The sequence below is a fragment of the Coregonus clupeaformis genome, chromosome 14 (genome assembly GCF_020615455.1).
Source record: "Coregonus clupeaformis isolate EN_2021a chromosome 14, ASM2061545v1, whole genome shotgun sequence".
Taxonomy (NCBI): domain Eukaryota; kingdom Metazoa; phylum Chordata; class Actinopteri; order Salmoniformes; family Salmonidae; genus Coregonus; species Coregonus clupeaformis.
The window spans coordinates 13,275,032-13,289,739 of NC_059205.1; the positions used below are offsets into that span (position 1 = coordinate 13,275,032).

Genomic DNA, 14,708 nt, shown 5'->3' on the forward strand with positions numbered 1-14,708 from the left:
CATAAGGTAATGGTAAAATAGAGTAGAGACAGGTGTCCCTCATTCAGGGGCAGCGCTCTCTCTCTCTCCTTCTCGTGGTCCGAATCACACATAGGACTATTGCTAAATTATAAACTTCTTCCTAATTATTTGTGTTTACATAGCCCATTTAAATCTCACCCTATGTCTCCAGTCTTTCTAGTGAGGGTGATCAGTTCTCACCAGGAAGTCAGAACAGAGGTCATAGGTCAGTCAGCCCTATTAGGTACCGTATTTTCCGCACTATAAGGCGCACTTAAAAGCCTTTAATTTTCTCAAAAAACGACAGTGCGCCTTATAATCCGGAGCGCCTTATATATGGATCAATTGGTTAATTGGTTGATCCATACTGGTTGTACACGGCGCTCAAGGCGCTCTGTCAAAATGTTTCAGTATGAAAAAACTATAAAAACAATTTAATAATAATGAAATGTTTCAGTACGACTGGTAAACTACAAAGCCGCACCGCTTGCAGCATTACGGCTACCGTAGTCAGTAAACACCGGTACTGTGCTTACTCACAGTCCCACACCACTTGTGTGTGTATAAAGACCCCAAAATTGTTGTCAGAACGCTTAATAAAGTTTGACTTTATCTGACTGTTTTGTTGACATTCTCTTTAGCACAGCTCCATCTAGTGGATGCATAACGCAACCCCAGTCAAACGTTTGACTGCAGTATCTTCTATTCTATGCGCCTTATAATCCGGTGCGCCCTATATGTGAAAACAGTTCTAAAATAGGCCATTCATTGAAGGTGCGCCTTATAATCCGGTGCGCCTTATAGTGCGGGAAAATACGGTATTTTCTTTCCCTGTTCTTCCGAAACCATTTAAACCATTTAAAATATTTCCATCATTCTGCATACCCGATTTACAACCAAATTAAAAAAGACCCCACTTAATAAATCAAACACGGTATTAGCACCACTAACAAATATTCATAACCGGTGGGTTGTGTGTGCGTGTGCTGGTAAAACGTAGGGTAAAAACAAACAAACCAATGGCCAGGCCTTACTTATTTGGGAGCTCCCTTTACGGACGAATCCAGATACATTTATATTCTATAAAACTGCAGAATTTCACTAACTACTCTCCCAAGGCAACAGCCTCGGGAAACATGTCAAAGGGAGAGAAAATAAACATTTAGTTCGTTTTCACTTTGCTAAATCATAATCAGTCCAAACAATTCAAATTCTAAACTTACTTTCCAATGAACTTCCCATTTCCTTTGTTACCTTCATTTACCTTAATTTACCTTCATTTCCTTTAACTCAGAAGCCCTCTCAATCACCATCACCCAGTACATTTCTCTTCCACTCTAACATTTGTTTCCCTCTACAATCTCTACTATACTCTACCTCTGTCTTTCCGTTTAGTGTAGTGATGCGGGCCGAGAGCTTCAAGTTTCTCGGTGTCCACATCACTAAGGAATTTTCATGGTCCACACACACCAACACAGTCCTGAAGAAGGCACAACAACGCGTCTTCCCCCTCAGGGGCTAAAAAGATTATGCATGGGTCCTCAGATCCTCAAAAAGTTATCCAACTGCGCCATTGAGAGCGTCTTGACTGGCTGCATCACCACTTGGTTTGGCAACTGCTTGGCATCCGACCGCAAGGCCCTACAGAGGGTACTGCGTATGGCCCAGTATATCACTGGGGCAGAGCTTTCCAGGCAGGGTCAGAGAAAGGCAAGTCCAGCCACCCAAGTAATAGAATGTTCGCTCTGAAACCGCACGGCAAGTGGTACCGATATGTACCAAGTCTGGGACCAACAGGACCCTGAACAACTTCTACCCCCAAGCCATAAGACTGCTAATTAGTTTGTCCGGGTAGCTATTGGTTAACTATTTAACTATGTGCATTGACCCTTTTTGCACTAACTATTTTTTCTCATCACATACACTGCTGCTACTGTTTATTTTCTATCCTGTTGCCTAGTCACTTTATCCCTACCTACTGTATCTACCTCAATTACCTTGTACCCCTGCACATTGACTCGGTACTGGTACTCCGTGTATATAGCCAAGTTATCGTTACTCATTGTGTATTTATTCCTCGTGTTATATTTTTCTATTATTAATATATTTTTCTCTCTGCATTGTTGGGAAGGGCCCGTAAGAAAGCATTTCACTGTTAGTTTACACCTGTTGTTTATGAAGAATGTGACAAATAAACTTGATTTGATTAGAAAAATATGACATGAGTATTAAAAACATTAACGCTGGTAAAACAATTTAGTTTACAACTTCATACAAAGGTCAGGGTATTTCCATAATTACATGTCAGCATGATTTAAAAAAAATTATACTCAAATCATGGGAAAACTGAATAAAAGGCTTCCCATTTTCTTTTAGGAGACTTGAATGAAACACCAGATAAGTGGACAGGAGAGAGCAGCTGCAGGCTCCCTCTCATTGGTCCTGGACAAAGATGTCAGCGATTCCGTGCACCTGTGTCAGCTGTTTACAGTCCAGAGATGCTACCAGCTTCCTGGGTCCAGCCTGGGTGGGTGTGAAGTGTTCTGTCCGAGTCACCGTAGAGTGGCTCCCAACATCACTTGAGAGAGGAGAGAGATATGAGGGTTATTACTTAAAGCAGGGATGAGCAACTCTGGTGGGGGCCACAAAAAATCTGAACTCATCATGAGGGGCTGCAGTGGCTCAAGGGTCTGGGTAACAACATCCATACCCACACATGCCGTCAGAGCTCTAAGTGACATTTTGCGAGCAAAATATTTTAGCGGCTCGCCCTCTTGACAGCGGAGAGAAAAACTTTAATTTCCTGCAATTCTACACATTTTGTCATAGGGTAGAGAGAAATGTTTGCAGTTTTTAATATGATATCTGAGTGAGAGTGACTAACAAAATCAATGGGGGCCCCCCAGTCGTAGTAACCTTATAGTCACAATGATTACTACAAGTTTAGATAGCTGGCTAGACTAACTTACCCCCCAAAAAATAATAGCTGACGAGCTAATTGAGTGACTGTCAGTGACTGACATAACAAGAGAAAACCTGCTGATGGACAACCAAATTTCGAAATTGTGTATTCTACTATTCTAACGTAAGTTGATTTCCCAAATTATTATTTTTAAACTTGGGGGAGGGAAATTGATCTTTGTTCATGTGGCTCGCGGGCCGCCATTTTCCCATCCCTGACTTAGAGTAACTGGGAGACGGACGGAGAGAAACAGAGGTGTTAATATACATACGGAGAGAGATCGAGAGGATATCATTACAGTAATTTACAAAGATAAAGTGAAAGATAGAGAGAGAGAAAAGAGGAGAAAGCAGGGTAATAGCAAGCTAATAGAGGTGGTTACAGTGTCTTACCCCACAACCACCTTGTGGACCTTCTGTAGGCCCAGCCCCAGCCCCAGCCCCTCCACCCTGAACACCACGCCCCTCAGTGTACGTGGCAGAGGGTTGGTGAACGTGATGTTGGCTGCCATCTTCTTACCTACCACTGCCTCCCCTACAGCCTGAGGAAACAAACACAATAATACTTTTCAGTGCTACTGTTTATCTGTGCATTGACATCTGTATGCAGTCTGTGCGATGGTCCTGAGTCAAGACATCAGTACTTCATTTCTGTGGCATTGCATTTGGTTTGGGATACTATCCTGAACAAAAATATAAACACAACATGTAAAGTGGGTGAGCCAGTGTACCAAGTGGGTGGGCCTATGCCCTCCTGCACCCCTGCCCAGTCATGTGAAATCCTGCCCAGTCATGTGAAACCCATAGATTAGAAATTGTTGCATGTTGCGTTTATATTTTTATTCAGTACAAGTAGAGACTGAGGAAAAAAAAAAAATCTGAGGAAAATTAACATAACCAACATATTGTATACCATTGCAAAAAATGGGCCTACACTGTTTGAAATTAAATTTTAAACAGCTTTATTGACCATCAAATTTACAAAAGATGGAAAAGGTATATCCTGAATCCCAGTAACAGATTGTGTTAGTGATAACCTGTGTCTTACCTCGATGCTGAGGTCGGGTGTGCGCAGCCTGAAGCTGGTCTGAGTGGCCAGGACCTGTTGGGTCTCACTGACCCGTCCAGACAGAGTCAGCATCAGAGCAGCCTGGTCCACCAGCTGGTCCTGGTAGCTATGGTAGGGCAGGACCCACTCCATGGTCTTCACTGAGGAAAAGGAACAGAGAGAGATTACTACACATTCTACAGGGACCAGTTGAGAGGATGGAGGATGCACGTTGGTGACAGCAAATAGAGACTGTTTTTGATATTACTGTGACTGAGCTGAAATGGTGGCAGTGGGGCTAGCTGCTGGCCTCTGTTGGCTTGAGATTAAAGTTGCCCTTAACTCCAGATCTAGGATCAGATTACCCTACCCCTACCCCAATCCTAACCTTAACCACTAGGAGTATGACAAATATCTAACCCTGTAGCAGGGGTTAAGGACATATTCCACCTCCACCCACTCCCCTTGCTTACTAACCTTCATTGGGCTTGAGCTCCACAGGAATCGTGTCCTTCTTGAAGGTGGCCTTCAGCACCCCGGTGTAGTACATGACTGCCACCTGGCTGTGTAGCGTGGTCCTGCGGGTCTGGGAGCTCAAATTGGTCACCACGATGGTCAGCTGGGCGTCAGCCCCCATACGAGGCCCCTTCCCCTCCATCTTCACCTCCACGCTCACGTCCTCCGCCATGGGCGTAGAGTACACGTCAGGCCTGCTGCCATAACGACTGGCCGTCTCCACGGCGATACGCTCCTCCTCTGATCCTGGTTGGGGGAGAGTGGTGAGAGAGGGAAGGGGGTAAGGAGAGAGTAGAGGATTGGTCTCCGCTCTACAATCTAAAAACGTTATTCTGCTGGAAACTTTGGTGTGTAAATATCTATCCCCAATGTCTGCATAATTAATATATTAATAGTATGTTTAATAGTATGTTTCCTCAGAGCCTCAGAGGTGATCTCTGATATTACTGTCTTCGTACAGGTGAGTGATGTAACCATCCCAACCTTAGTGTTTTTATGTGTGTGCATGGTTGCAAAGCTACCCTCTGATAGTCTGTTGAAGTGTATTATGACATGACTGTACCTTCGGTGTGTTTGTACAGGTGTGTGATGTCAGCGCGTTCATCAGAGCCCACAGCTTTGGTGCTGATGAAGTGGCCCACGGCCTTCTTTTCACTGCAGATCTGAGTGAAGGTACCATCCAGTTTCCTCTGCCAGTAGATCTTATCACTGTTCACCTGACCAGACACACACGGAGACAGACAGGCAGGATCAGCATCGTTAATTTATGGAGAAATAGGGAAAGTGTACAATCTTTGATAAAAAATAGGAAGTAATCCAAGGTCAGTTTTGCCATTCCCTTTCTATTTCGAGATTTTGGATGGCTAAGCTGAGTAACTGATCCTAGATCTTCGACCATCTCCTTCCATAGTGCTCACCTCAGCAAAGATGAATGGTGTGTCGTGTTTGAGGTAGACCTGGCCGGTGCGGATGGCAGTGACAGAGGCAGGGCCACAGCGGAAGGTCCCCTGGCTGGTCTCTTGGGGGGTGGAGTCTAACGCCTGCCAGCCGCCCATACCAGGCGGAAGGTCTTGCCTGGCCATCCAACAGTCATTCCATACATGGAAATTCCTACAGAGAGGAGTGGTTGAGATTACATAGTTAGGAACAGGAGTTTGACCATAAACATTTATTTCTATAATTAGAGCCTGGTGTTTTTCCAGATCCAGTCACTTGGTCAGGAAAAATTCCTGGGCTTTTTTATAGAGTATGATTTGTGTGGCAAGGCAATGGGTATTTAAAGTCGCAAACTCTAAACCTGTGACAGGTTAGATGCACCAGGCCCTACTTAAAGTGGATGATAACTCACCAAACAGAGTCAGCGTTGAGTTCCTCCAACGGCTCCATATTCTCATCAAAATACACGTCTGTGGTGAGTGAGACGTCTGTGTCGTGGGCTGACTGGAAGTTGGTTACACTACGGCACGGTATACCCAAACACCTGAGCACTGAGAGATGGAGAGAAAATGAAAAGGAGGGGGAGGGAGAGAGAGAGAGAGAGAGAGAGGTGCAAAAATGAGGCCAGGCATGAACAAAATTGACACAGATATGAAAAGCAAGCAAAAGAGAGAGATCATACAGGCTTGCAAGGCCCAACAAATGTGCCTGTGTGTCTGTGACGAAAGTGTTAGGAATGAGAGGAATGCTGTCGGGGTATTTTGGGTAGATATATCAGGTGTGGGACCCTATCAGAGGCACTGCTATGTGCTGCTCTGTGGTCAGCTACCAAGTGAGGGCCACCCTGGCATGCACTCAGTTTAATGGTGTTCTGTTACAGAGAGAAACTAATTAGAAAAGCATGACAGACTAGACACATAACAGGATGTGATGGATAATGATATTGTTAATGTGTCTAGGTATGCAAAATACTCACATGCACAGAGACTTGTACACGCACGCACGCACACACACACACACACACACACAAGCTGTGTAAGGCCATAAGCAAACAAGAAAACGGTCATCCAGAAGCGGTGCTCCTAGTGGCCAGAGACTTTAATGCAGGAAAACTTAAATAAGTTTTACCTCATTTCTACCAGCATGTCACATGTGCAACCAGAGGAAAAAAAACTCTAGACCACCTTTAGTCCACACACAGAGACACGTACAAAGCTCTCCCTCGCCCTCCATTTGGCAAATCTGACCATAAGTATATCCTCCTGATTCCTGCTTACAAGCTAAATATAAAGCAGGAAGTACCAGTGACTCGCTCAATACGAAAGTGGTCAGATGATGTGGATGCTAAGCTACAGGACTGTTTTGCTAGCACAGACTGGAATATATTCCAGGATTCATCCGATGGCATTGAGGAGCATACCACACCAGTCACCGGCTTCATCAGTAAGTGCATCGATGATGTCGTCCCCACAATGACCGTACGTACAGTGGCTTGCGAAAGTATTCACCCCCTTGGCATTTTTCCTATTTTGTTGCCTTACAACCTGGTATAAAAATGGGGGTTTGTATCATTTGATTTACACAATATGCCTACCACTTTGAAGATGCAAAATATTTTTTATTGTGAAACAAACAAGAAATAAGACAAAAAAACTGAAAACTTGAGCGTGCATAACTATTCACCCCCCAAAATGCAATACTTTGTAGAGCCACCTTTTGCAGCAATTACAGCTGCAAGTCTCTTGGGGTATGTTTCTATAAGCTTGGCACATCTAGCCACTGGGAGCTTTGCCCATTCTTCAAGGCAAAACTGCTCCAGCTCCTTCAAGTTGGATGGGTTCCGCTGGTGTACAGCAATCTTTAAGTCATACCACAGATTCTCAATTGGATTGTGGTCTGGGCTTTGACTAGGCCATTCCAAGACATTGAAATGTTTCAATTTTAGTCTCATCTAACCAGAGTACCTTCTATCATATGTTTGGGGAGTCTCCCACATGCCTTTTGGCTAACACCAAACGTGTTTGCTTATTTTTTTCTTTAAGCAATGGCTTTTTTCTGGCCACTCTTTCGTAAAGCCCAGCTCTGTGGAGTGTACGGCTTAAAGTGGTCATATGGACAGATACTCCATTCTCCGCTGTGGAGCTTTGCAGCTCCTTCAGGGTTATCTTTGGTCTCTTTGTTGCCTCTCTGATTAATGCCCTCCTTGCCTGGACCGTGAGTTTTGATGAGCAGCCCTCTCTTGGCAGGTTTGTTGTGGTGCCATATTCTTTCAAATTTTTTATTATGGATTTAATGGTGCTCTGTGGGATGTTAAAAGTGTTGGATATTTTTTTATAACCCAACCCTGATCTGTACTTCTCCACAACTTTGTCCCTGACCTGTTTGGAGAGCTCCTTGGTCTTCATGGTGCTGCTTGCTTGGTGGTGCCCCTTGCTTAGTGGTGTTGCAGACTCTGGGGCCTATCAGAACAGGTGTATATATACTGAGATCATGTGACAGATCATGTGACACTTAGATTGCACACAGGTGGACTTTATTTAACTAATTATGTGACTTCTGAAGGTAATTGGTTGCATAAGATCTTCTTTAGGGGCTTCATAACAAAGGGGGTGAATACATATGCACGCATCACTTTTCCGTTATATATTTTTTAGAATTTTTTGAAACAAGTTATTTTTTTTATTTCACTTCACCAATTTGGACTATTTTGTGTATGTCCATTACATGAAATCCAAATAAAAATCTATTTAAATTATAGGTTGTAATGCAACAAAATAGGAAAAACACCAAGGGGGATGAATACTTTTGCAAGGCACTGTACATATCCCAACCAGAAGCCATGGATTACAGGCAACATCCGCACTGAGCTAAAGAGCTGCCGCATTCAAGGAGCAGGACACTAATCCGGACTCTTATAAGAAATCCCGCTATGCCCTCAGACGAACCATCAAACAGGCAAAGCGTCAATAAAGGACTAAGATTGAATCCTACTACACCGGCTCTGATGCTCGTCTGGTGTGGAAGGGCTTGCAAAATATTACGGATTACAAAGGGAAACCCAGCCGCGAGCTACCCAGTGACGCAAACCTACCAAATGACCTAAATGCCTTCTATGCTCGTTTCGAGGTAAGCAACACTGAAGCATGCATGAGAGCACCAGCTGTTCCAGACGACTGTGTGATCATGCTCTCCGTAGGGGCTCGACGGATTACCAGGACGTGTACTCAGAGCATGGGCGGACCAACTAGCAAGTGTCTTCACTGACATTTTCAACCTCTCCCTGATCGAGTCTGTAATACCTACATGTTTCAAGCAGACCACTGTAGTCCCTGTGCCCAAGAACTCCAAGGTAACCCGCCTAAATGACTACCTCCCCGTAGAACTCACGTCTGTAGCAATGAAGCGCTTTGAAAGGCTGGTCATGGCTCACATCAACACCATTATCCCGGAAACCCTAGACCCACTCCAATTCTCATACCGCCCTAACAGATCCACTGATGACGCAATCTCAATTGCTCTCCACACTGCCCTTTCCCACCTGGACAAAAGGAACACCTATGTGAGAATGCTGTTCATTGGCTACAGCTCAGCGTTCAACACCATAGTGCCCACAAAGCTCATCACAAAGGTAAGGAACCTGGGACTAAACACTTCCCTCTGCAACTGGATCCTGGACTTCCTGACGGGCCGCTCCCAGGTGGTAAGTGTAGGTAACAACACATCTGCCACGCTGATCCTCAACACGGGGGTCCCTCAGGGGTGCGTGCTTAGTCCCCTCACGTACACCCTGTTCACCCACGACTGCGTGGCCAAGCGTGACTCCAACACCATCATTAAGTTTGCCGACAGCACAACGGTGGTAGGCCTGATCACCGACAACGATGAGACAGCCTATAGGGAGGAAGTCAGAGACCTGGCAGTGTGGTGCCAGGACAACAACCTCTCCCTCAACGTGAGCAAGACAAAGGAGCTGATCGTGGACTACAGGAAAAGGAGGGCCGAGCAGTGGAGCGGTTCGAGAGCTTCAAGTTCCTTGGTGTCCATATCACCAACAAACTATCATGGTCCAAACACACCAAGACAGTCGTGAAGAGGGCACGACAACGCCTATTCCCCCTCAGGAGATTGAAAAGATTTGGCATGGCTCCCCAGATCCTCAAAAAGTTATAAAGCTGCACCATCGAGAGCATCCTTACTGCTTGCATCACCGCCTGGTATGGCAACTGCTCGGCACTACAGAGGGTACGGCCCAGTACATCGCTGGAGCCAAGCTTCCTGCCATCCAGGAACTCTATACCAGGCAGTGTCAGAGGAAGGCCCTAAACATTTTCAAAGACTCCATCCCCTCAAGTTATAGCCTGTTCTCTCTGCTACCGCATGGCAAGCGGTACCGGAGCACCAAGTCTAGGTCCAAAAGGCTCCTTAACAGCTTCTACCCACAAGCCGTAAGACAGCTGAACAATTAATCAAATGGCTACCCGGACTATTTGCATTTTTTTTATGCTGCCGCTACTCGCTGTATATTATCTATGCATATTCACTTTACCCCTACCTACATGTTCATATTGCCTTAATTACCTTGACTAACCTATATCCCCACACATTGACTCGGTACCGGTACCCCCTGTATATAGCCTCATTATTGTTATTCTATTGTGTTACTTTTTTCACTTGATTTAGTAAATATTTTCTTAAAACTGCATTATTGGTTAAGGGCTTGTAAGTAAGCATTTCACGGTAAGGTCTACACCTGTTGTATTCAGCGCATGTGAAAATAAAATTTGATTTGATTTTACACACACACACACACACACACACACACACACACACACACACACACACACACACACACACACACACACACCTGTGGTGGTGACCCCAGAGAAGACCCAGCACTGTCCATATTTGACAGGCAGGCCTCCCTCCTTGTGGTATTTCTTCAGGATGTCCACACTGCCATTCCACGCTGTAGGGGAAACTCCTCCTACATAGTTCCCTGACCAATTCCCTGCCAGGACCCCATTGTCATCTGGGGAATTGATCTGGAACGCAACAAAGGGAGAGAGAGTCAGTTTTGTTTTCAATAATATAAAATACAGAATCATGTGGTTGTTTTTATTTAACCAGGTAGGTTATTGAGAACACATTATTTTTTACCATAATGTTACAGTAATGGTCGTGAAGTTTTCCGTTTTGCCAGGTATAAATAAACGGAAAAGTATGTGGAGTATGAGAAATAAGTTGTACGTTCACTACTGGATGTCATATAAGTTGACAGGAAACTCACCATTGCAGATATGACTCTGACCACATTGACAGGGTCTCCTCTACCAGACGGAGGGATCTCACTCTTCTCCAGCAAATATAAACAGGCCTGCAGCATCCCCTCAAGGAACTGAACAGCACAGAGTGGGGGAAACATACAGGGTGGGAGAGATGGAAGACATGATAGGGGTCAAAACAATGAATAAATGACTTTTATTCTGTGGTTAATAAATGACTTAAATGACTGTGGTTTTCAGAATGACTTGAATTTGCAGAAAGATTTCATCGCAACCACACTTGATTTTACATTTTCTCCCTGTCTCATACCTGTCCATAGTTCCATGTGCGACCTCCAATCTGTTTCTCTGTGCCGTAGTAGAGTATTCCTGTGTCATTCAGCACATACTCCTTCTTCTCCTCCTCGTCATCCATGTACACTGTGTCATCTTAGAGGGAGTGGGAAGGGGGACAAAGATTAGGTATACATTTATCAGTTATCCATTGCAAAAATTATTTCTGTTTTTCTTAACATTTTTGAAATGTCATCTGATGTAAAGTCCACAACACAGTCATATCTGCCTGATATCAGAGAGCCACAAATGACTCTTTTGATAAACACCAGGGACAATCAGACAGAGAGGCCAGGATAGGGTTAACTGTTATTTGCTGAATATCTGGACCATACAGAGCAGGGAGAGTCAGTGTAGCCAGGAGAGGGTTAATCACTACTAGCTAAATGTCTGGACTTCACAAAGCAGGGAGAGGGTTTACTAGTACTAGAGGCCAGAATAGGTTTAACTGTTGCTAGCACAATGGCTGGAACTCATTGAGTGGCCTGGCTCATTTAGAGGAAAAGGGCTGAATTGTGTGACAACCTTCTAAATGGATAATATACCCCAGGGTGGAGTAAGGACCCTCTGGGAATATCTGGCTCTCTCTTTTCCATCAGTTTATTGTCTTTACTGACCACATGGACGTGATTATCTGTGTGAGACACTGTGAAACAGGAGAAAGCTGTGGGGAGGAGGGACTAGAAGGAAGGGAGGCAGAGGAAAAACCTAGGGGGGACGGAGGGAGGGAGAACTAGCAGAAGGGGCAGAGAGGTTCAACGATATGGTTGGGAGCAGTGGTCAAGATGGGACGTGGGAAGGAAGAGGAAAGAAGAGGTAGAAAAAGACTACACAAACTAGTGGAGGGAGAGGACGCTACAAAGAGGGAGAGGTAGAATCGCAAGCAGGGAGGGAGGAATGGCAGAGGTTGTGTAGAAGTTTTAAGGGAGGAGGTACAGTATAGATTCGACCTCTTGACAGAATCTAGCAGCTGAGATTTGGCTGGCTTTACATGGCACATAGGGAGAGAGGGAAAGGGGGAGAGAGAGAGAGAAAGAGCAAAAGCGAGAGAGAGGGAGAGCAGATTGCCTCCAGCTGCTGTATTACTGTCATATACTCCTACAGCGCTGGGCAGTTTGTACAGTAATTGTGCAGAAGTTCTCTTGTTTTAACTCCAGAGACCTAAAAATACAGGATTGATTGAAAAGACAATATAACAATATAAGGGAAAACAGGCCAAGCAGGCCAACAGGCCAACATACCAATTGGCAAAGACCAGAGTCCCAAGGAAATGTACGTGTGGTCTTGACGTGCATCCAGACAATGAAACAAACGTTCTGGGTCACACTGGGTCAAGCTGTAACTTTATGATGGATAGCAGCACATTATTGGGCAGTGAGCGGAGTTTCCCGCCTATGTGCAAATTTACATTAGCACTACTCTGAGAGACCAAGAGGCTAAATAGAGTACAGTCCTAGAGCCAGCCTCCGTTATACCCTGAATGTACAAAACATTAGGAACACCTGCTCTTTCCATGACATAGACTGACCAGGTGAATCCAGGTGAAAGCTATGATCCCTTATTGATGTCACTTGTTAAATCCACTTCAATCTGTGTAGATGAAGGGGAGGAGACAGGTTAAAAAATGATTTTTAAGCAGACAATTGAGAAATTGATTGCGTATGTGTGCCATTCAGATGGTGAATGGGCAAGACAAAAGATTTAAGTGCCTTTGGTATGGTAGTAGTTGCCAGGCGCACCGGTTTGAGTGTGTCAAGAACTGCAACGAGCTGGGTTTTTCACACTCAACAGTTTCCTGTGTGTAACAAGAATGGTCCACCACCCAAAGGACATCCAGCCAACTTGACACAACTGTGGGAAGCATTGGAGTCAACATGGGCCAGCGTGGGAACGCTTTCGACACCTTGTAGAGTCCATGCCCCGATGAATTGAGGCTGTTCTGAGGCGAAAAAGGGGTTCAACTCAATATTAGGAAGGTGTCCCTAATGTTTTGTACACTCAGTGTATAAACCATAGCTCTTTTGAGCTCTGTGTCTACTCTGTGATCTGTCACTTGTTCCTGGTGTTTGGTTGGGGCCATGGGTCTGTTCCTATTGCAATGGAATAACAACATTGAAACATTAGACTGATATACAGCATTGAAGCTGAACTGAGATACAAATTAATATCTTTGTTTGACCCGCTGTGACACACTTTAGGTGAGCACGGGGGGTGGGGTTAGCACTTCAGTGGCAATGGTATGGTCCTAAACGCGCAAACCTTGTCTCCCAGTATTTATTTTTCTCCAACTTCTCTCTCATTCCTTCCTCCCTCATTTCCCAACAGTCTTTACCTTCACACCAGGGGTTGAACAGCATGATTATGTCTTTGCTGGGGTCGTGTGTGGTTGCACACTCGCCCTTTGGAGACTTCACCATCACGGTGAGCTTGTACTGGCCAATCACAGCTTTGGCATGCGAGTTGACAGACAGCTTGATCCTGTTGCCGTTCTGCTCAACTATCTTGGCCTCCCAGCGGTCGTCCTCTAGCTCTTCCACCAATTGAATGATGACGTGCGTGCCCTTTGACACCATGGGGAGGGGTCCTGTCAAGACACATTAGTAAACGGTTTGTCGGGTTATCAATTATGGTCATCATAGGTGTGTACCAAATGGCACCCTTTTCTCTATATAGTGTACTACCCTATGGGTCCTGGTCAAAGTAGTGCAGTATAGGGAATAGGGTGCCATTTCAGACGCAACCATAGTTCTCAAACAAAGCTTCAGTGTGATTTAAGCAGTGTAATATTGGTGTAATATCATTGTAATAACAGTGTAGTGGTGCCTGAAACCCATCTCAACAAACTATGCAGTGTTCAGGAGCATTGTGTTACTCCAACAGAAGTAAAGATTCATTGTTCTCTTATCTCTGATGGAAACCGTACCACCCCACATCACATTCCTACTGTACCTTTCCTGGATTTAAGCGCTCACCCTTCACACAGAAAAGGTTCACAATAAACACACAATAATTGAAACATGCTTTCAGTAAAATACACTGATACCATACGCACACACTAGTGTATGCACACACGCACACAAACAGCTAACAGCTGCATTTGACTGGCACACACATTCTATTGCAGGGGCAGGAAATCACATTCTTCACATGGGGATTCAAATTCCAATACTGTCACACTCCAATTGGCAAATAGCAATGCTGACTGAGTGAATGAGTGTGTGTACGTGTGTGTCTGCTTGCCTGTAATTACATGTGTGAAATAGCAAGAGAAAGCTCTGCAAACTATACCAGCTAAACACTGTCTTGAATTGAATTGACCTTAAAAGAGTTGAAATAAGGTAAGATAGTGGAATGACAGTGAGCTGTCTTTAAAGGTAATGTGTAGTCTGCCATGCAGGAAAGTGAGGAAACCACAGTATCCACACCACTGTAATTCGTAGCCTGTTGTGCCAGAGAGTGACAGCGCCAAAAACAAGTGTAAACTACAAGTGTGTAACTGTCATGCAGTTCACATCAGCTTAGGTAAGCAGAGCTTAGTACTGTGAAAACTCCACTGAGAGCATATACACAGAACGTCCTCACACGTACAGTGGGGTCTGAAATTATTGACATATTTTATAAAGATGTTACTG

The 14,708-nt window shown here is 44.6% G+C and overlaps 1 protein-coding gene across 1 annotated transcript in view; it reads right to left on the reverse strand.

Annotated features, from left to right (window-relative positions):
• Positions 1-2,126: 2,126 nt before the first annotated feature.
• Positions 2,127-14,708, reverse strand: part of LOC121581114 (protein-glutamine gamma-glutamyltransferase K-like) — a 42,610-nt gene continuing 30,028 nt past the window's right edge. Inside the window, exons 4-14 of the mRNA XM_045224687.1 lie at positions 13,409-13,660; positions 11,054-11,172; positions 10,749-10,856; positions 10,326-10,503; positions 5,874-6,012; positions 5,443-5,635; positions 5,088-5,241; positions 4,487-4,771; positions 4,010-4,170; positions 3,355-3,503; positions 2,127-2,578 (exon numbers count right to left, since the gene is read on the reverse strand). Of these exons, the coding sequence (XP_045080622.1) occupies positions 2,434-2,578; positions 3,355-3,503; positions 4,010-4,170; positions 4,487-4,771; positions 5,088-5,241; positions 5,443-5,635; positions 5,874-6,012; positions 10,326-10,503; positions 10,749-10,856; positions 11,054-11,172; positions 13,409-13,660 (1,883 nt within the window). The 3' untranslated portion in view covers positions 2,127-2,433. The remainder of the gene's footprint in view (positions 2,579-3,354; positions 3,504-4,009; positions 4,171-4,486; positions 4,772-5,087; positions 5,242-5,442; positions 5,636-5,873; positions 6,013-10,325; positions 10,504-10,748; positions 10,857-11,053; positions 11,173-13,408; positions 13,661-14,708) is intronic.